At 38.1% G+C, this 23678-nt stretch overlaps 1 protein-coding gene across 1 annotated transcript in view; it reads left to right on the top strand.

The window, feature by feature from the left end:
• Nucleotides 1-23678, top strand: part of Col4a6 (collagen type IV alpha 6 chain) — a 311346-nt gene that overhangs the window by 131328 nt on the left and 156340 nt on the right. Inside the window, exon 3 of the mRNA XM_021187464.1 lies at nt 21865-21948. Coding sequence (XP_021043123.1) covers nt 21865-21948 — 84 coding nt within the window. The remainder of the gene's footprint in view (nt 1-21864; nt 21949-23678) is intronic.

Here is a 23678-nt window from a genome sequence, read left to right as displayed (position 1 = left end):
CTCTCTCTCTCTCCCCACCCCCATCTATATAATGTCTGGCTGTGGCTATCAGTATTTGCTCCCACCACTGCCAAAGGAAGTCTCTCTGATGATGACTGGCTAATCTTGACTATCTAGTCTCTGGTTCGTGGTTACATAAGCAGTATAAAGTATGGGTTCCTTCTGGTGGAGTGGGCTTTAATTCAAATCAGAAATTGGTTGACTACTCCCAAAGATTCTGTGCCACCATTGCCCTAGTGTATTTCTCAGGGAGGGCAGATTGTAGGACAAGGGTTTCATGGCTGGTTATTGTTTACATTTCTCTTTTGGTAACCTGCAGAGTGCCTTCCTGTAGTTAAAAAAAAACTAGGACATAGGGCCATGTAAGCATCAGCTCAACTTTTCCATGTTCAACAAGGCCCCGCTCATTTTACAGAGAGCAGCATTTCATCTTAGCAACAACCTGAGTAGTTTGGGGATTTTTCATGGGATGCCCTTGGTCAAGAACTCAATGGAATGTAACCTAGTCACTCCTAGAATCAAGAGATGACTAGTTGAGATTATATCACCCATTACTAGGAGTTCTCACTAAGGTCACCACCATACATTTCAGGATGTTTCCAATGTACTAGGTTTCTACACCACCTCCCAAATGCCCCCTAATTCAACCATCTCTTCCCACACTGTCTCCCTCCAGCACATCTCCCCCCCCCCATACCTGATTTCCCCATGCCAGTCCCCAAATACCTCTAATTCACCTGTAAACTATATTCTATCCCTTCCAGGGATACCCATGTGTCTGTCTCCTTAAATCCCTCTTCTTTACCTAACCTCTCTGGATCTATGGATAGTTACTTGGTTATCATTTACTTATTGGCTAATATCCATTTATAAGTAAGTACACATCATATTTGTATTTCTGAATCTGAGTTACCTCCTGAAAATTTCATCTTGTCATTTTTTTTTAACAACTGACTAATACTTTGTTGGATAAATGCACCACTTTTTCTTTATTCATTCTTCTGTTGAGGACCATCTAGGTTGTTTGCAGTTTCTTTCTTATAAATAAAGCTTCAATGAACATAATTGAGCAAGCATCATAAGATGGAGTGTTGTTTGGTAGTGGCATAGCAGGATTTTAAGTTAAATCAATTCCCAATCTTCAAAGGAACCATCAAATTTTCAAAGTGATTGTACAAATTTGCACTCCCACCAGCAAAGGAGGAGTGTTCCCTTTGCTCCACATCCTCACCAGGATCTGCTGTCACCTGAGTTTTTGATCTTAGCCATTATAATGGGTATAAGGTGGAAGCTCAGAATTATTTTAATTTGAATTTTCTTGATGACTAAGTATGTTGAATATTTATTGTTTCTCGTCCATTTAAGTTTCCTCTATTGAGAATTCTGTTTAGATCTGTTCGCATTTTTAACTGAATTGTTTTGTTTGTTTGGTGTTTTGTTTGTTTATTTGTTTGCTTGATTGTTTTTGATATCTAGTTTTTACATTCTTTATATATTTTGGATATTAGTCCTCTAGTGGATGTGAAGTTAGTAAAAAAGCCTTTTCCATTCTGTAGACTGCCACTTTTTCTGATTGACAGTGTCCTTTGCCTTACAGAATCTTTTCAGTTTCCTGAGGTCCCATGAATTAATTGTTGATCTTAGTACCTGAACTATTGGTGCTCTGTTCAGAAAGTTATCTCCTGCACAACTGCATTCAAGGCTATTCCCCACTTTATCTTCTATTAGATTTAGTGTGTCTGGTTTTATATTGAGGTCTTTGATCCACTTGGACTTGAGTTTTGTGCATGGCTATATATATGGCTCTATTTGCATTCTTGTAAATCTAGTTTGACCAGCACCATTTGTTGAATATGCTGTCCTTGTCCCAGTGTATATTTTTTGCTTCTTTATTTAAAAAAAAAAGCAGGTTCCCATATGTGTTTTATTAATGTCTGGGGCTTAAATTCAGTTGCACTGATCTGCATGTCTGTTTTTATGTCAATATTATGTGGGTGGTTTTTTTGTTTGTTTTTGTTTTTTACTATTGCTTTGTAGTAAAACTTGAAATCAGGGATGGTGACACCTTCAATATTTCTTTTATTTTTCAGGATTGTTTTGACTATCCTATTTGAATGATTTTTAAAAGTTTATTTATTTACTGATTTATTTATTTATTTATTTATTATATGAGTGCTCTGCTGCATGTAAATCTGAATACTATAATAGCATCAGATCTCTTTAATAGATGGTCACCATGTGGTTGCTGGGAATTGAACTCAGGACCTCTGGAAGAGCAGCCAGTGCTCTTAAACACTGAGCCATCTCTTCAGGCCTTCTGTTATATTTTTTTAAAAAACTTTCTTTATACCCTCAAATTCATAAGAGATTGATTTGGTTTCCATCACCATCACAATCACTATCGTGGTATATAAATTATACAAATTTATCACATACAGAATAAACTTTTGCCATATTCACCTCGCCTTTACCATAAAATCTTCACCTTGACCATATATCTTAAAAATAAACCTAGAATTTCATAAACTCATTGCTTTTAATAGCTGCGTAGTATTCCATTGTGTAAATGTACCACATTTTCTGTATACATTCCTCTGTTGGGGAACATCTGGGATCTTTCCAGCTTCTGACTATTATAAATAAGGCTGCTATGAAAATAGTGGAGCTTGTGTCCTTATTACTAGTTGAGTGAGGTAACCCAATCACAAAAGAACACACATGATATGCACTCACTGATAAGTGGATATTAGCCCAGAAGCTAAGAATCATTCTTACAAGGGGGAACAAAATACCCATGGACAGAATTACAGAGATAAAGTTCGGAGCAGAGACTGAAGGAAAGGCCATCCAGAGACTACCCCACTTGGAATCCATCCCATAAACAACCACCAAACCCAGACACTATGACAGATGCCAACAAAAGCTTGCTAACAGGAGCCTGATATAGCTGTCTCCTGAGAGGCTCTGCCAGTTCCTGACTAATACAGAAGTGGATGCTCACAGTCATCCATTGGACTGAACACAGGGTTCCCAATGGAGGAACTAGAGAAAGGACTCAAGGAGATGAAGGGTTTTGCAGCCCCCTAAGAAAAACATTAATATTAACTAACCAGTACCCCCAGAGCTCCTTGGGACTAAACCACCAATCAAAGAAAACACAAAGAGTGACTAGTGGCTCTAGCTGCATATGTAGCAGAGGATGGCCTAGTTGGTCATCAATGGAAAGAGAGGCCCTAGGTCCTGTGAAGGTTCTATGACCCAGTATAGGGGAATGCCAGGGGCAGGAATAGGAGTGGGTGGGTTGAATCAGGGGGAGGGAGAGGGGATAGGGAATTTTCAGGGGGAAACCTGGAAAGGGTATAACATTTGAAATATAAAAAAAGAAAATATCTAATAAAAAATAAACCTAGGTTATATGTATGAGAAAAAAACACATGTCTTCCTTTATTTCCTAGTCTGGCTTCTTTTGTCTCATATGATGACCTCGAGTTACATTTTCTTGTAATTGATACAATTTCATTCTTATATGTCTGAGTAATTCTCTGTTCTGTATATATATCACATTTCCTTTATCCATTTGCCTATTGAGAGCATTTAGACTGCTTCCATAACTTGTTATTGTGAATAATGCCATATTATCATGACATGTACAGCTGTCTCTATTGTGACTTAGGTAGCCTCCTTTCCTCTAGGTACATACACTCCAGACCATTATATGTCCTATTGCACTTTTTTTGGAAGTCTCATACTGATTTCTGTAATGAGTGAAGTAATTTATATCACTACCAATAGTTTATAAGGTTCAGGGGTGGATTTCCTATGAGCCATAGTGTTTTTGTCTATCAGCATCCCTTTTCAATGTCATCTTTCCCCATTTCTGAGCATGCTGAAGTTCTTTTAGCTTTCTCTACACTTACGGCATTTACAAATTATCTCATTGTAAGCTCAGGATCTTCATGGAAATAACCTAGTTTGTTTCCCAGTCAGTCTCCTGCTACTGCACCCTGTCTCTCTCAACTAGACATTCATTAGATTCTTTCCTTCTGATACAAAAGACAGAAAAGGCAGTGTCCTTGGCCATTTAGACTTAATAACAGAGGAAGCAGTCTGTACTGAAATGCCAGTATTCCCTGTTCCTGTAGGATATTTTTTTAACTCGTGGAGAGATAGTGAAGTCTTCTGTGATAACATAAGTTCCCACCTAGAAACACTAAAGGATTTTCTTTTCAACTAGTCACAGGTTTTTCTAGGGGCACCATATAATAAATGAGCAGTAATGCTCTGGGCCAAGCCACTAAAGCAAATGAAATTTACCATGTAAATAAAGTCTATCAGTAGCAAGATAAGCTCGAAGAGTGTAGAAGAGCATGCACAGCCATTCCACACATTGCACAGCTGAGGAAACAACTCAGTCCAACCACCTGAAATAATTTTGTATGTTTTATCTGGAAAATACTCAGCACAGTTTCTCTGAAGTAGTCAAAAGGTAGGCTATTAGTGAAGGTGATGGACGTTTTAATTAATTACTGAGAGTCCTTGGGAAATAAGTAACATTTAAGAGTGTGTGAAGCATTATGTATGAGTTATATCTTAGTAAAGTTGAAGACCCTTTTCAGTTTTTGGCAATAGTTTTATTAGAAGATTTCCCAAGCAGTGGATGGGATATAAAAACTATTCTAGGAAAATTAATTGATGATTAATTGACATTTTGTTACTTTTTTGTTGCAATGATAAAATGACATAACCTAGGTAATATAAAGAAGGAAGGGTTTCTTTTAGCTCACAGTTCAGAGAGCAAATCCCTAATGATGTATGAGGCATGCAGGCAGGTAGAGCAGGAAGCTAAGAGATATAGTGTCTTTAATCACAAAGGCAAAGCAATAATAAAGTAGAAGTGGGGCAAGAATATATTCTCTCCAGTCCCATTCCCAGTGATGTACTTTCTCCATCAATGATACCCCTCCTACACCTTCCCAAACAGCATCACCAACTTGGAATTTAATATTGAAAATCCATAAGCCTATGGGGACATTCCTCAATCGAACCTCCACAGACCTCTATGACCAGAACATAGTAGATCAGAGATGAACCTGCAATAGTAAGTTAAACCTGATTTAGATGTCTTCAAACTTGGGAGGAAATGAGTATTCATCAAATGTTTTTGAGAGAAGAAACATGATCGCAGCGATGCCATCTCACAATATTTTCATGATAATTAGCTTCTTTATCAGGATTATAGTTCCTCGGGGGAATATATTTATTCTTTAATGATTTATTTTTATTTTGCGTGCATTGATGTTTTGCTTGCATGCATGTCTGTATGAAGATGTCGTATTCCCTGGAACTGGAGTTACAGACAGTTGTGAGGTGCCATGTGGTTGAACTCAGGTACTATGGAACAGCAGCCAGTATTCTTTTGGGGGAGTTTTCTTTTATTATCATTAATCATTCCATTCACTTACATCTCAAATTATATCCCACTTCCAGGTTACCCCTCCACCACCACCCCATCCCACATCTGCCCTTCCCCTCCCTTTTGCCTATATGAGAGTGCTCCCCACCCATCCACACTTTCCAACCCCACCACTCCAGCATTCCCCCTACTCTGGGGCATCAAACTTGCCCGGGACCTAGTCTCCAGCCCTAAGAATGTATTTTTAAAATAATTGTACTTTTCCAGTAAAGCTCAATATAGTGACTTTGTATTCCAGAAATGTGCCCTAAAGCTTCAAAGCAGTAAAGTGATCTTGGTGTGAGAGGTTCTACCTTGCTCAGCTTCCACTTGCATCCTTCCTATTTAAAGATTTCCTAGATCCATTTTTTTGTCTTTAGCCAACCTCCATATAAACCTTGCTCAGGCTGCCATGCTCTTGCATGTGAATTGCTGATTAGCCTTCCCTCCTTCTCCTGTCTACTTTCCATACTACTGCCAGAAACATGTTTTTTTCTTTTATAAAAATTCAATCTGACCATGTTACTCTGTGATCAAAACTAGTGAGTTCCTCCCGCTCATATCAAGCATAAGATTGTCTGTGCCTTCCTATACCATGTAGCTTCTTGTCATCCTTTCCTTTCTTTTTTTATTAGGTATTTTCTTTCTTTACATTTCAAATGTTATCCCCTTTCCTATTGTCCCCTCCCCAAATCCTCTATCCCCTCCCCCCTCTGCCTGCTCCCCAACCCACCCACCCATTCCCACTTCCTGGCCCTGGCATTCCCCTACACTGGGGTATAGAGCCTTCATAGGACCTAGGGCCTCTCTTCCCATTGATGACTGACTAGGCCATCTTCTGCTACATATACAGTTAGAGACACCACTCCATTCAGTCACTCTAACCTCTGGCTTTACTGCATGCTGGGTTCTCTGTCACTCAAGAGCATCACATGTGATATTTTTTTTCCTGAAGGGATTTTTGCCTTGCCTCCTCCTTTGACCTAGTTCTTCACTCTTCACACCACACTCTTTAAATAACACCTCTCCTGTCTCACAACTGAGTTCAGACACTCTAGTTGGGTGTTCCCATATCTTTAAAAGAGTAATTTTTTTTTTATTTATTCAGTGTCAAGTGTAAGCTCCTGTATGTATGATCGTTGGTTCATGTATGTGTGTGTACGTGTTTGTGTGAGCGTGTGTGCACACATGTCAAGGTACATGCATATGGAAGCCAAAGAGTATCCTAATCAATTGTGCTTTGCCCCATTTTTGAAACAACTCAGAGTGTCTGCTTGTCTCTCCACTTTCCTTAGGATTACAGGCCTGTGCTGCTCTCCATGGCTTTGCCTACTGGTGCTAGCGATTCCTATGTATGTACTCATGCTTGTACAGCTAACACGTACTGACTGATCTATCCCCCTACCTCACCAACAAATATTTTTCTAATGAGGGAATAATTCTGATGCCCTCGTGTTTTAGATTTTTAAACATTCATAGCATCTTAATTTTCTTCCCATTACTCTTGGCACTGTTCTTATACTTTAAGGGTTTATATAAGTTTATTCCATTAAAAAATATAAATTCCATGATGGCAGGGAATATATTTATTGTTTGCATTATATATTCTACAAATAATAACACATACATATTATAAATGTACAGCAAATATATTTATACAAATTTACTTGGAGGTGTGTGTTATAAAATACCACTCCAAATAAAACATGGAACACATTCTTGCATTCTAGAAAGTACCTTTATGCTACCAATGGACCCCATCCTTCATCTCCAGAAAGAGTGGACCCTATTGCAATAATAGTCATAACTCCACCTTTTCCTTCCTAGTAGTCATAATACATTAGACCAGTGTTTCTCGACCTCCCTAATGCTGACTTCCTTTAATGCAGTTTCTCATGTTGTCATAATACCCAACCATAAAATTATTTACATTTCTACTCCATAACTGTAATTTTGCTACTATTATAAACCATAATGTAAGTATCTGATATACAGATAGTCTTAGGAAACCCCTGTGAAAGGGTCCCAACCACAGGTTCAGAACTGCTACATAAGAACATAAATAAAAAGTGACTCCATTGCAGAAATAAAATTGAGCCCTCCCTAAATTTTACCAAATGAATGTTACATTTTATCCTTTAAGTTTCTTATTAAACGTTACTTTTGACACATACCACAAGTGAACTTGGCACACAAATGCCATGATATACTTACCTGTAAGGTTTCCAGGAAAATATGGGAAGTTAGTTACATTTGAATTATAAATAAATAAGAAGACTTTTAGTGTAAGTACATCTTTGATATTACATTGAACATACTTACAATTTGGAAACTAAAATGTTCTTTGCAGTCTGTATTTTTATTTACTAAATCTATCTACTGTGTCTGCAAACTGTGAAATTTTCTGCCTCTTTCAGTTTCTTCCAATCCCTAACAACCTGAATATCCCTCAGTTGTGCCCAGTAATTGGGCTTAGCAAAATACTGTATTTCATAGACTCTCAGTGAAAAGTACCATCTATTTAAAGAAAATTCTGGTCACCATTTACATTGCGTTGTTAAGTATTTGCTAGGCCATTTTAAGTTCTACCCAAACAGTACTACATCTCTCCAGGTCCTTCTTCATTCTTGATATGTAGAGCTTCTACTATGCTCTCCAGAATGCTCATTTCTCTACAACTCCCTGAACCTATCTATTATGATTATGATGTGATGTGAATACACTTGAGCAGATGTTAGAAAGGAGTGCCTTTCAGAACTGCTCAGCAGTGTCTGGTGTCAGCTCTTTCTTTAAGATCAAATGTGGTTGACAAGTCCCTCTGGTGGGGAGCCAGCTCCCGCAGCTCCCTTCCTTTTCTCCTCAGCCTTTCATTCATAAAATCATGGGGAGCTTTTCTTCAAAGGGAAATACACATTCAACGTGGGACAGAACTCAGTGTGCTTTAACATGTATGTTTGTTTCTGTTTCATTGAACAGATTTTGCTTTAGAAGTGTTCAAAGTCATATTGGATTCCTTGTCCTTTCTACAATGCTGAGAAGCTGTAGGAGGCTGTCAAAGGCGATCTGATTTAGAGGAAAAGCTCTGAGATTTGGAACCAAACTTGGGATTGAAACCTTGTGGCCTTGGAAAGATGTCAGTTTAACCCCACCCCCAAACCTCAAGTTTCTCTTCTGTGAAATATGATAGTAACAGTATCTGTCCCACCGTTCTATAAAAAAAAACAAAACAACAACAACAAAAAAAAACCCCATGAACTATTTAGCTTACTTCATTACACGTGTTCATGCTAGAAATGCTGGTGAATATGGATCCAAGAATATGTCTAATGCTCTCAAAGAAGCATCTCTTGATTCCTAACTGATCATCAGAGAATGAACATTATAAGAGTATCTTCCTGTCTTGTAATACGCTGTGCACTGAAAAGAAAAAAAAAAAGAACTAGCCTCACAACTTTGTCACCTAAATGGCAAATGACACCATCTCTGAAATTCATAAGTGTTAGTGTTGTTTTTTAATCTAGAAAATGGTCAAATAGAAATGTTTTCATTCCAAAAGTACTCACAAAACTCATATATGAAGGTTTTTCTAGAATATGCAGCAACTATGTAATAGTATGAAGTAGCTAATGTAATGCTTTTGATGAATTGGTTTTTTGGGTGTTTATTTTCAAACTAATCTTTAAGCTAGTGTCAATAAATCCAAGAGGAAAGGAGAGACTATTGATAGAAATACCTGGTTTCTTGTCCCAACTCTGGTATTTGACTTCCTCTGTGGAAGATGTCATATAATAGCTGAGCCTCCATTTCCTCACATTTAAAGAGAATTGATCATTAAGTGAGCACTTCTTTTGTAATTAAAAATGTTTTATTATGTTCTTACATCTCAATCACAGTTTCTCCCCTTCCTTCCCTCTGAATCCCTCCACCTTCCCTCTGCCCCCTCCCAATCCATTCCTCCTCAATTTCTATTCAGAAAAGGACAGGCCTCTGATGAAAATCAAACAAACATGCCATATCAAGTAGTAGTAAGACTAGGTATTCCCACACCCCAAAAGAGTCAAAGACAGCCACTGCTTGTACTATTAGGAGTCCCACAAGACAATCAAACTACACAACCATAACATACATGAAGAGTACCTAGGTCAGACCCATATAGGATTCCTGGTTTTGGTTTCAGTTTCTGTGACCCCCTGTGAACCTAGTGAGTTGATTCTGTGGGTTTCCTTGTGGTGTCATTGACTCCTCTGGCTCCTATCATCCTTCCTTCTCTCTTCCACAGGATTCTCTGAACTCCGACTAATGTTTGGCTGTGGGTCTCTGCATCTGTTTCCACTCGTTGCTGGGTGAAGCCTCTCTGATGACAATTGGGCTAGAAACCAATTTATGAGTATAGCAGAATATCATTAGGAATCATTTCATTTACTTTTTTAAATTGTCAGTTGTTTTTGGTTCTATCCTAGCTCTCTGAGGTATTCAGCCCTGGGTCCCAGCCCTCCAGGCAGTGTCGGGGGTGCTCCCCTTTCATGGCATGGGTCTTAGGTTATGCCAGTCATTGGTTGGATACTCCAATTTCTGCACCACTTTTACCACAGCACAACTTGTAGGCAGGACAAATTGTTGTTGAAGGTTTTGTGGCTAGGATGGTATCCAAATCTCTCCACTGGAAGTCTCGCCTGGTTACAGATGTCCAGGTCAGGTTCCAAGTCCCTTATCGCTAGGAGTCTTAACTAAGGTCACCAGAAATAGATTCCTGGGAGTTTCCATTGCACTAGGTTTGTAGCTCATCCCTGAGATGCCCCCCATGCCAGTTGTCCCTCACAGTACTCTCCATTCAGCCTCCCCTACCTGATACTTTCTGTTCCCGAACCCCACCCCCTATACCCATGATGTCTGTTCTATTTCCCCTCCTCAAGGATATTCACAAGTTCCTCCCTTGAGCCCTCTTTATTACATAGCTTCTCTGGGTCTACATTGTAGCATGTTTATTTTTTTAATTTTACAGTTATGCCATGTTTGTCTTTCTGGGTCTGGGTTACCTCACTCAGGATGATTATTTTTCTAGTTCCATTTGCCTAAAAATGTTTTTTTTAATAGCTAAGTAATACTCCATTGTGTGAATGTACCACATTTTCTTTATCCATACTTGGATTGAAGGACATCTAGACTTTTTTAAGTTTCTGTCTATTATGAATAAAAGCTTCAATGACTATTTCAGAAAATGTCCTTGAGGTCTGACGAAGCATCCTTTGGGTGTATTCCCAGGAGAGGAATTCCCAATTTCCTAGAAACCATAATATTGATTTCCAAAGTGGCTGCACAAGTTTTCACCCCCACCAGCAATGGAGAAGTGTTCCCCCTTGCTCCATATCTTTGCCTGCATGAGCTGTTTCTTGTGTTTTTGATCTTAGCCAGTCTAAAAGGTATAAGATGGAATCTCATGGTCATTTTGATTTGCATTTCCCTAACAGTTAAGGATGTTGAAATTTTCTTTAAGTGTTCTGTTGTTTCTGTTTGTTTTTCTATTTCAGATTCCTCTGTTGAGAACTCTCTGTTTAGATTTGTACCTTTTAAAATTGGATTACTTGGTTTGTTGGTGTCTAGTTTCTTGAGTTCTTTATATATTTTAGAAATTAGTCCTCTGTCAGATGTGTGGTTGTTGAAGTTTTTTCCCAGTCTGTAGGCTGCCATTTATCTACTGACAGTATCTTTTGCCTTACAGAAACTTCAGTTTCATGAGGTTCCATTTATTAATTGTTTATTTTAGTGCCTCCCCTATTGGTGTTCTATGCAGCAAGTTGTCTCCTGTGCCAATTCACTTTGGGCTATTCCCCATCTTCTCTTCTATCATATTTAGTGTATCTGGTCTTGTGTTGAGATCTGTGACCCATTTGTACATTTTGTGCTTGGTGATAGATGAGGATCTATTCCCATTCTTATACATGCAGACATCTAGTTAGATCAGCACCATTTGTTGAAGGTTTTTTTCCATTGTAGAATCTTGGCTTGTTTGTCAAAAATCAGGTGTTCATAGGTATGTAGATAATATATGTTTAGGTCTTCTATTTGATTATATTGATACACCTGTATATTTTTATGTCAATTTCCATGTGGTTTTTATTATAAATGCTTCATAGTACAACGTGAAGTCAGGGATGGTGATGTCTTTGGAAGTTCTTTTATTATAAAGAATTGTTTATGGCCGCCCTGGGGGTTTTTCTGTTGTTGTTTTTTTCATATGAAGTTGAGTATTGTTCTTTCCAAGTATGTAAAAACTTGTGTTGGAATTTTGGTGGTGATTACATAGAATCAGTAGATTGCTTTGGGAAAGATGACCATTTTTACTATGTTAATCCTACAGATCTATGAGCATGGAAGACCTTTCTATCTTCTGATATTATCTTCATTTTTTTTTCTTCAAGGACTTGTAGATTTCTGTCATACAGGTTTGTCACTTGCTTGGTTAGAGTTACACCAAGATATTTTATATTTGCTGTGGCTATTATGACTGAGGCTGTTTCCTTGATATAATTCTCGGGCTGTTTATCATTTGTATATAGAAGGACTACTGAGTTTTTAGTTAATGTTGTATCTAACTACTTTGTTCAAGATATTTATCAGCTGTAGAAATTCCATGGTAGAATTTTTGGGATCGCATATATGTACTATCATCTGCAAATAGTGATACTTTGATTTCTTCCTTTTGAATTTATATCCTCTTTATTTCCTTTAGTTGTTTTATTGCTATAACTAGAACTGTAAAAACCATATTGAGTAGAAATGGAGAGGGTGGGCAGTCTTGTCTTCTCCCTGATTTTAGTGGAATTTTTTAAGTTTCTCTCCATTTAATTTGATGTTGGCTTCCTGTATGTTGTAGTTATTGTGTTTAGTTATGGACCTTGCATCCCTGATCTCCTCAAGATTTTAACATGAAGGGGTATTTCATTTTTGTCAAAGATTTTTTCATATTAATTTTTCTTTCAGTTTGTTTATATGGTGTGTTGTATTAGTGGAAATTCCTATATTGAATCATCCCTGCATCCCTGGGATGGCGCCTACTTGATGATGAAAATGATGTCTTTGAATCATTTTATTGTTTTTTTTTTTGTAGCGAAAGAATATTTTTAATATTATCACCAGCTCAGGCTGAGCTTAGGTTTCCTATATACCCCAGTATGGCCTTGAATTTCTGCCACCAACTTTTTTTATATCATCTTTTTAATTAAACTAATAAAACTTATTTCAAAATATACAACTCAATACTGACTTTTTTAAGTCATCAAAATAATTTATAATAGTTAAATGTCTCTTAAATATATATGATATCTTCTGAAGCTAAAAGTACTATGCACTCAACCACTTTTTAAAATCTATTTGGAGCATTAGACATGATAGAAATAGGAAAAGAATTTCTTATGAATAGATTTTCCTCTGTGAAAGGAAATTGTGACAGGTTCTTGATTAGACAAAAACAGTTCTATCTCCAAGGGAGAATACACAGTTTAACTGTGGCTTCATAGAATGAATTGGGTAGTGTTCCTTCTGTTTCTATTTTTGTGGGATAGTTTGAAGAGTATTGGTATTAGGTCTTCTTTGAAGGTCTGATAGAATTCTGCACTAAACACCTCTAGTCCTGGTTATTTTGGTTGGGAGACTTTTAATGACTGCTTCTATTTCTCTACAGGTTATGGGACTGTTTAGATAGTTTATCTGATCCTGATTTAACTTAGGCATTTGGAATCTGTCCAGAAAATTGTCTATTTCATTCAGATTTTCCAGTTTTGTTAAATATACGCTTTTGTAATAGGATCTGATGATTTTCCTCAGTTTCTGTTGTTATATCTTCATTTTCATTTCTGATTTTATTAATTTGGATACTGTCTCTGTACCCTCCAGTCAGTCTGGCTAAGGGTTCATCTATCTTGTTGATTTTCTCAAAGAACCAGCTCCTGGTAAAATTCTACATTAACACCATCTGGCCCTAGCCTCAATTTTTTTTCCTAGGTGGGAGAGTTTAATAGTGCTTTTATTTACTTAGGGGTGTTTAAATTGTTTATATGATCTTGATTTAACTTTGGTGGTATTTATAAAAGAATTTGTCCTTTTAGGTTTTCCAACTTTGTGGAGTACAAGTTTTTGAAGTATGACCTGCTGATTCTTTTGATTTCTTCAGTTTCTCTTGTTAGGACCCCCCTTTTTATTTCTTATTTTATGAAATTGTGTGTTCTCTCACTTTCTTTTAATTAGTTTGGATAAAGATTTATCTATCTTGTTTTTCTCAAATAGACAACCCTTTGTTTCCTTGATTTTTTTATATTGTTCTCTTTCTTTCTATTTATTGATTTTAATCCCAAGTTTTGATTATTTCCTGCCATCTATCCCTCTTAGGTGTGTATGCTTATTTTTGGTAGAGCTTCATGTACAGTTTTAAATTCTTAGTATGAGATCTCTCTAATTTTTTATGAAGATACTTAGTGCTATGAACTTCCCTCTTAGCACTGCTTCATTATGTCCCATAAGTTTGGGTATGTCGTGCCTTCATTTTCATTAAATTCTAGGAAGATTTTAAGTTCTTTCTTTATTTCTGCCTTTGACCCAGTTGTCATTCAGTAGAGAGTTGCTCAGGTTCAATAAGTTTGAAGGTTTTTCTGTTGCTGTTGAAATCCTACTTAATCTGTGCTGGTCTGGTAAGGTACAAGGGGTTATTTCAATTTCCTTGTATTTATTGAGACTTGCTTTGTGACCAAAAATGTGTCAGTTTTGGAGAACATTCTGTCAGGTACTGAGAAGATGGTGTATTCTTTTGTAGCTGGGTAAAATGTTCTTTAGCTATTTGTTAGGTCCATTTGAGTCATGATGTGTTTCAGTTCCATTGTTTCTCTGTTTAGTTTCTTTCTGGATGAACTGTCCACTGGTGAGAGTGTGGTATTAAAGTCTATCACTATCAATATGTGAGGTTTGATTTGTGATTTAAACTTTAGTACTTTTTTTCTTAACAAATGTGAATGTCCTTGCATTTGGAATATAGATATTCAGAATTGAGAAGTCATTTTGATGGATTTTTGCTTTGATGAGCATGAAGTGTTCTTCCTCGTTTCTTTTGATTAATTCTGGTTAAACATCTGTTTTACTAGATAATAGAATGTGTACTCCACCTTGTTTCTTGCGTCTGTTTGCTTAGAAGATGTTTTTCCAGCCCTTTACTCTGAGGTAACATCTATCTTTAAGGTTGAGGTGTGTTTCTTGTATGCAGCAGAATAATGGATTCTGTTTTCACCCCCATTCTGTTAGCCTGTGTCTTTTACTAGGAATTTGAATCCATTGATGTTGAGAGATACCAATGACCAGTAATTGTTATTTCCTATTATTTTGATGTTGCTAGTTTTGTGTGTGTGTGTGTGTGTGTGTGTGTGTGTGTTCTTTTGGATTTGCTGTTATAAAATTATTTTCTGTGTTTTCTTGGGTGTAGTTAACATCCTTGGGTTGGAGTTTTCGTTCTAGTATCTTCTGTAGGGCTGCATTAGTGGATAGATACTGTTTAAATTTGACTTTGTTATGGAATATCTTATTTTCTTCATCTAGTGTGATAGAAAGTTTTTCAGCCTATAGTAATCTGGGCTGGCGTCTGTTGTTAGAGTCTGAAAGATATTTATCCAGGTCCTTCTGGCTTTTAGCATCTCCATTGAGAAGTTGGATGTAATTCTAATAGGTCTACTTTTATGTTACTTAGCCTTTTCCCCTTGCAGGTTTTAATATTGCTTCTTTGTTCCGTAAGTTTAGTAATTTGATTATTATGTGGTGGAGTGAACTTTTACTTCTGTCCCACTCTATTTAGTGTTTTGCAAACTTCTTGTACCTTTATAGGTATCCTTCTTTTGGTTAGGAAATTTTTCTTCTATGACTGTGTTGAAAACATTTTCTGGACTAATTTGAGCTAAGAATCTTCTCCTATTCCTATTATTCTTTTATTCCTACTATTGTTATGTATGGTCTTTTCATAGTGTTACATATCTCCTCATTGTTTTCTGTCAGGAACATTTTAGTTAACATTTTATTTGACTGCTATACCAATTTCTTCCATTATGTCTTCTACAATAAGATTCTCTTCCATCTCTTGTATTCTGTTGATAATGCTCATGTCTGTAGTTACTGTTCTCTTGCCTAGGTTCTCCATCTTCAGTATACCAACTCAGTTTGTGGGTTCTTTATTTCTTCTATTTCTATCTTCATGTCTTCAACAGTTTTATTCATTTCCTTTACATGCTTGTTTGTGTTTTCATTGATTTCTTTAAGGTATTTAATTATTTTTTCTTTAAGGTCCTCTATCATCTTCATAATATTGGATGTAATATTGTTTTCTTGTGCTTCAGTTGTGTTTAAATATCCATGGCTTACTGTAGTAGGATAGCTGGGCTCTGGTGGTGCCATATTGCTCTGGATGTTGTTGTGTTCTTACTCTGGCTTCTAGTCATCTGTGTTTGGGGTTATACATTTCAGTGCCAACTTTGGAGTTTATCTTTGTCTGATGAATATGTTTTGGATTTTTTCCATTGCTTTCTATTTCCTCTCTAGTCTTTTGGCCTGAGTAGTCTAGTTCTAGTGACCACCAAGCTAAGGAAAAAGATGTTGGGCCTCAACCTAAGATCCATAATAAAGTTGGTCCCATAGCAATATGTGTTTATTCAATGACTGGAACATTAAGTGCTATAGCTTTTTTTCTGACACTAGCATGACTAGGGAAGATATAAAACTTGAATGTGGCCTTTACATATGGAGTAATGGGATGGAAATGGCATTAAGATCGTGTTAAGGTATGTTCCTTACCATTACATCCCAGGCCAAAACAGTTTTACTAGATACTCTTATACAAGAATTTTGCTCTTAGAAGATATTTTGGAAATTGTCAACCATATTTGGTTGTCTTAACATTGACAAAAGTGGCACTTAATAGTTTGGGGTCTTGAAGGCTAGATGTATACTATGATTATACTGTATCCTATACTACATTCATGCAAGTGAGAACTGGCTATAATTATATGAGTTCAGAACATAGATACAGTTTCCATATTGAACTGATTTTTCCATGGCATTATATCTTTTCCAGAGTGGTATCATGAGTTATTTATTGCTTCAGAAACTCAGTGGACCTATCTGAACTACAATCCTCATAGTTGAGGTATCATAAGCTTCCTTAGTACCTTTACTCTTCGTGGGACAAAAATGGGGTCCCATGTCTGCTCAGGGTTAGGGCTGCTGGGCGAGCAGGATGTGGGGAGTTTGATTGTGTGGACCCCAGGCCGCCACTAAGAAGGCTTCTGACTGTGAGAAGCCGCAGAATCCCACTCTGGTGGTGAGGGAGTCTGGGGTCCCTGTGGAACTCTCCAGCACCACAGACCATGTTGGGCACTGCTGAAGAGCCTGCTCTGGGGTCCCTGGGTCGCACAGAGGCCAGGGACAGCAGGTTCTCACTCTCAGGCATTCCAGATGCCATGTCTGTTGTGGAAGAGAGCCCTCAGGGGCGGACTCTGGCCCTGGGGCTGAAGGGAAAAGGGTAGGAGGAGAGCTCTGGCAGGTCACCATGGTGATGAGAGAGTCTGGCTTGCTTAGAGGGCGTCTTGGGTTGGTGATGGCCTTGGCTGCAGCGCAGGGAACCTTCCCTGTAGGAGGTTAGACTCTTTAGAGGGAAACCTGTTCCATTGCTCCAGCATGGCAGGTTCTGCTGAGAAGAAACAGTCTATGGTTTTAAGGCATTTATTGTAGAAAGGCAGAGAGAGGGAAATAGTAGAGAAGTGGAGAGCGGTCATGGTCACGTGGAGAGAGGAGAAAAAGGAAGGTGGAGAGAGGGAGAATAAGGGAACAAGAGTAAGAGCAAGAGAATAAGAGGTAAGAGAGTAAGAGAACTGAGAAAGGGGCAAGCAGCTCCTTTTATAGTGGGCTGGGGCTGCCTGGCTGTTGCCAGGTAACTGTAGGGAAGAGCATATCTGACTGTTGCCAGGTAATTGTGGGGATGGAGTCCAGAAAGAATACCAGAAGCTTGAGGCATTGCCTATGTGACTGATGGCCACACACCTCTCTGCAGGGGACTGTGGGAGGTTGTAGCTACAACAGGAGCCAGGGGCCCAGGAGACATGGCCAAACACCTTCTATTCCTTAGGGTCACTAGGGTTCCAGGCCTGTGCTCAACTAGGACCAGGGTGTCTATACACAGCTCACTGCCCCAGAACTCTCTACACCTCACTGTAATTGGAGACTCTTGTTGATACTGTCAGGGTTGGCATTACAGAAAATTGTCTCATGGCTAGTAGGACTTCTCTGATTACTTTCCTCAATCACAGAGAACAGTGATGCCTCTCTGTCTGACAGTTTGTTCTGGGGAATTCCTAGAACACCTTAGTTTCTTTTCTTATATTTCTGTTTGGCCTCTGTCTCTGGCAGGTTATTCTACCACCTTTTAAAGCTTTCTGACTTCTATAGAAGAGACATGGAAGTTCTTAGATTATTACAGATCTTTCTTTTTTTTCCTTTTTTTTATTAGACATTCTCTTCATTTACATTTCAAATGCTATCCCGAAAGTCCCCTATGCTCCCCCCCCACACCCTGCTCCCCTACCCACCCACTCCCACTTCCTGGCCCCAGCATTCCCCTGTACTGGGGCATATGATCTTCACAAGACCAAGGGCCTCTCCTCCCATTGATGGCCAACTAGGCCATCCTTTGCTACATATGCAACTAGAGACACAGTTATGGGGGGGTACTGGTTAGTGCATATTGTTGATCCTTCTATAGGGTTGTAGACCCCTTTAGTTCCTGGGTACTTTCTCTAGCTCCTTCTTTGGGGACCCTGTGTTCCATCCAATAGAAGATCTTTCTTTTCACTTTTGTTTACCGCTGCCCCTGGTTTGATATAATTTTTTTACAGGAAACCAAACAGAAGCCTTATGGGAACAGAATATAGCTTCAAAACAAACCTGTTGAGTACTCTCAGTTGCTTTCTCCTTACTTAATAGCATGTCTTCCTACTAATTACAAACATCCCATGAAGAGTGATTCGGAATAAAGGAATGTATGGGCAAGCAAATACAAAATCAGCAAAATGCCAGGAATATGAAACATTATAACAAAGTTGAAATTTAAAATCAGTATATCAAACCTATTACTTTCTTAACAGGATTACAAAAATAAAAATAAAAACTTGTAATATAACTGAGTTTCTCTCTTGGTTTTATTTTTATTCTCTTCCTGGTCTCCACTAGTTCAAGGTGCCTCCTCTCAGAGCATCTCTTGATCTTACTTTTATGAAAAATATGCCTGTGTGTATACAGTAAAATGGAGGGCAAACTGGAAAGTGTACAGTGCCACTTCGCATGTCAAAGGCATAGAAGAGAGATAAACTATCTCATACTGGGAAGGTGTTTGGAATCTAAAATAGAATATTTTGTCATAGCTCTGCCATCACTACCTTATTATGGAAGTGTTGTGGTGATAAAGTATTGTGGGAATGTCTTAAGAGATAAGAGACCATCTGAAAAAATTCACAATCTTCTCTGAGAATTAGGAAAAGGCACACATTACACAGAGAGAGGGAAGAATGATTAAGTGTGAGACCAGCTTATTTTTTTGTGTGTCAATTGGGGGAAATGTCCGTTATTAAATTTTTTTAAAGTTGAATGATACTAAATCCACCCTAGAGATGAAGTTCGTGATGCATATATTAGTTACAATTAATATTTAACCTTTTTCAAAGGTTGATAAGTTCAGAATGTCAGTTTTCTTCCATTTGGAGTCCTTGATTGAGGATCTGGTAGAGATCAGACTTAGAAAACACTAAGTCAAGTATTTGAAGTTAATCTGGTTTCATTCCTGTAGTCATCAATCATGACTTGATGGTCATCTACTGCTTTAGGCATTGAGGTGACCATGTTGTCCAAGGCAAACGATGTCCTTAATAAGCTAGAATTTGGGTGCTAGTAGGCGAAGATGATGCCTGATGCTGAAAAGCTAACAAAGGAATTAACTAGGGATCACCTCAAGGTGAGTTCTCTGGAGTGACCTAACAACCATCAAAATGAGACCTGGCTTATATAAAGAAGCCATAAAGAAAGAAAACTCATCTGGGGAAGAACATTCAAGGAAGTGACACTGTTCCTGTAGCAAATCAAGTCATTAAAATTTTTATTTAGCAGCTGAGTCAGATGCAGATATTTGTACCCAACCAATGGACAGAAGCTGCTGTCCCCTGTGGTTGAATTAGGGAAAAGCTGGCAGAAGCTGAGGAGGAGGGTGACACTGTAGAAGGACCAGCAGTCTCAACTAACCTGGACCCTACCCCCGAGATATCTCAGACACTGGACCACCAAGCAGGCAGCATACAACCAGCTGTTATGACACCCTCAACACACACATGGCAGAGGACTGCAGGTCTGTGTTCATTCAGAGATGATACACCTAACTCTCAAGAGACCAGAGGCCCCAGAGAACGGGGAGGTCTGGGGGGACTTGGGGGATATGGGGTGGTGGCATCCTTGTGGAGACAAGGGGTAGGGAGGAGGAGTGGGTTGGGGAACAGTCAGAGCGTGGACCAGGAAGGGGATAAAATCTGGATTGTAAAAGAAAAAAAAAGATGAAATACAATTTTGAAAAAAATTTATTTTGAAATAATTCTTCTTTGACAGAATATTATTTTTTAAAATGAAAGCAAACTTGCATACGTAACTAGACAGACATATTTATTTTTCCACAAAGCATTAAGTCTTGGCTGAATATTTGATAATGCAGGACATACATCTTCAATATTTTTCAGAATTGATCAATGTTTTGATTTTGTAAGTGGCAATGCTGAGACCACTGGGTTGTGTAAATGTGTACAAATAAATGGCAGGCACACATTTAGAGCAAATTCAGAAATAGTTGGATATTGTATCTTAATATTAAGTCAAAATTCATTCAGTGAGTATTTATAAACCTTATGTCAATAAAGTTAAAGAAGAAAATTTAAAAATCAAACATTCTAACATGATAAAATCCAAAGACACTAATCTGATACATGTTAAAGAATGATGGCAGGGAACCATTGAAAGTCTTTGTTTTCTGTAATTAAGTCATCACATGTCTATGAAAGCAGGAACCTTTCCATGTCCTATGAAAACACTGTACAATAGTCTTAAGTCTGTGCAGAGGTGTCTCAAGCAGTGTTTGTTAACACTGTGTAGTGTGACAACATACACAAAACAAATTATCTGTGCTGTGTGTTCAGAGCCAAGACTGCAGTGAACCCACTGATACAGCACTGTTGAGTGTGGTCAGAAACACTTTAGACTCATTACACGTTTGATTTTTAATTAATTTTTGCATGGTTGCATTTTCAAAAACACTGTACTGTTGCAAAATCTTTTATGAAAATGCATATTCTCAGTCACATGTTACCAGATAATGTCGCAGAAACTGTGATTCTGTTGGCTGGAAACTTCAAGAACATGAATGAAGGTACTAAACTGACTTGAAGAAGGAGCCAAAACACCAGGGAAAACTGTTTTATAGCATCCCATTCTGCAGTGACTAATCTAGCCCCTTGGAACTTATGCTAGACCACATGTGGAGGTTTTTTTTTTTTTTTTTTTTTTTTAAATAGAATGGGGAGACAGGGTTTCTCTGTGGAGCACTGGCAGTCGGGTACTCTTACCCACTGAGCCATCTCACCATGGAGGTTTTTTTTTTTTTTTTTTTTTTTTTAAATAGAATGAGTGTCTGCCCACGTGATGGAAGCTGAATGAGCAAGGAAGAGACTAAGCATACTCACATATCAGGCCATTTGAAGGACTCTTGAACATCAATTAGTCATCATTGCTATCTCACTGACAACGCCATCAAGCAGTGTAGAGAGGGGAATGACGTTGAGTTCCCAAAATAGTGTGCATGCGATGCCACCTGAGCACTTTGAAGCTGACTCATGAGGTAGAGGAGGAGCACTCTACGTTTGAATGTTGTGTTGAAAATAGATCTTGAAAAGATGGTAACAGTGATCGGGGTCGCTACTTTCATCTTTCTCTATATTTCTAGCATGTTCCCCTAGGTAGTTTGCAACAACTACTGCTCTGTCAATAAGTACGAATCCATAAATTTTGGACACCTTCTTCCATACCAGCACCATATGTAACACACATTCTCTTGTATTGTGAAACTGGAATTTCTACTAATGAAGTAACTACTATATCACCATTTCTCAACTATCTACCACACTGGGTATTTGATGAAGTATAGACTTTACCTAAAGGGATGCTAGCATAAGTCGTCCTTTCAAATAATGACATCAATGTATGCAATTGGTTAAGTAGAGTGTGACTAAAGGTTAGTTTCCCTGGAGTAATGATTTTCCCTGGTTCACATGCTCTACTAAAATCTCTTTTTTATTTAATAGGGACAGAAGATGTCCTATGGAAAGCCATGTGGGAGCCAAGATTGCAGTGGAGTCTGTACATGCTCTCCTGAGAAAGGAGCAAGAGTGAGTTGCTTATTGCATTGTTGAAAGACAAATAGTCACAGGGGATGTTATCTGTTTTATCTGTTTCCTTTAGAATTAAATAGTGTAGAATTTGCTCTTCTGACCTCATAGCAAAAGCAAAGTGCTGAGAGCAAGCTGGAAAGCGCTTTGCTCACTACTAATAATCAGAAAGAGAGTGGTCTAATCTCGGAGGGACTGTGACAAGGTTTCCCTCACTGACTTAATGCCAAGGCTCCCCCACAGTGTTGTTGGAATGTCTCCAAAAGCTAGTCAGCTTGCACAGAACCAGATTATGATAATGTTTGTAGATATGTGGAGAAATTCATAGCTCATTTATATCCACTTAGTTTCTCCCTGCCACTCTAGGGAACAGGTGATCCAGTTTTTAATCTACAGATTGGGATGCAATTTGTCCCAAATCACTGGCTTACTGGGGATAGAATGAAGAGTACCAGGAATCTCAAAATACAAGCAACTATAAAAAATGGTTTGTAGATACTTTATTAAAATAAAAGGTATTATTTTAAGAGGTATTATGCTTTAAAATATGTTTTATAAATCTATAGAAACTGCCATGTGAATTGAAATAAACACAGCAATTTCTCCTCAGTCCCTATATACCTTTAGCCACAATACAATTTCTACCAAATAACCCTGTGTCTTTAGTATAGAACATAAAATATGTATTCAAGGACATTTATTCAACTAAAAATATAGATATTCCTCAGAACTTATGGCTGCTGGGTAAAATTCAGATCATCTAACTTTTAGGATTATGTTATGTTTGCATTCTCATCAGATTCAACTTAGCCAAAGTGCTTATACTGTCAAAGGAAGGCAGTAGCGTAGGGGGAGGTCAACCAAACCTTCAAAAACATAATCAAGCAGGGGACAAGTTGACCGGTCCACCTTCTCTTCCATTATCTTCCATTTGCAGTAAAATGAAATGTCAAACTCTGCCAGAATCTGAAGGAAAAGAATAAAACGCCATCTCTTCATCTGAAAGGATCGTGCCCATTATCAAGGACACAAACTTGGAGAATCATAAGCTATCAGAAAAGGAATGCATTTTAGGGAGCTCTTCATCTGATTGTACAGAGGAAACAGAGTTAGAGGGACAATGACTTCCTGGGGGTCACACAGCAAAGTAATGGCAGAGCCCTTTTGATGTCTTACCTGTACACTTCCCTCACTCAAAGACTCTTCCTGTCCTCTAGTGAATCTACATTCATTGTAGCCACCAAGGCCAATGCGTTCTTTTAAAAGGATTTTTATTGCATTGATTTATTTTGTTGGAGGGCACTTCATGCATGTGGAGGTCGGAGAATAATAACTGGGAGTGAGTTCTCTCTATACAATTTGGGTCATAGGGATTTAACTCTGGACATCAGTCTTGGCAGAAAGCACCTGTAGCCACTGAAACATCTCACTGGCCCCAATTGACTTTTAATCAATGTGCTAGAGGTAGAGACAAAGTGAAGGCTGGCTTGATGACTTCTTAGTACCACTACTGTTTTGTGACTTTCCTCTGTATATAATCAATATTGTGTACATGTCTATACAGCCACTATCCATTTTTTTCAATTCTATTTTCCAAATAGAATTGAAAAGTGTTGGGGGGGAGGTTGTTTTAAGTTTTGGTTTTGGTTTGGTTGTTTGGTTTAGTTGGTGTGTTTTGTGTGTGTGTGTGTGTGTGTGTGTGTGTGTGTGTGTGTGTGTGTGTGTGTGTT

This window comes from Mus pahari, chromosome X (assembly GCF_900095145.1).
Source record: "Mus pahari chromosome X, PAHARI_EIJ_v1.1, whole genome shotgun sequence".
Lineage (NCBI taxonomy): Eukaryota > Metazoa > Chordata > Mammalia > Rodentia > Muridae > Mus > Mus pahari.
This window is presented reverse-complemented; position numbering and strand designations above follow the sequence as displayed.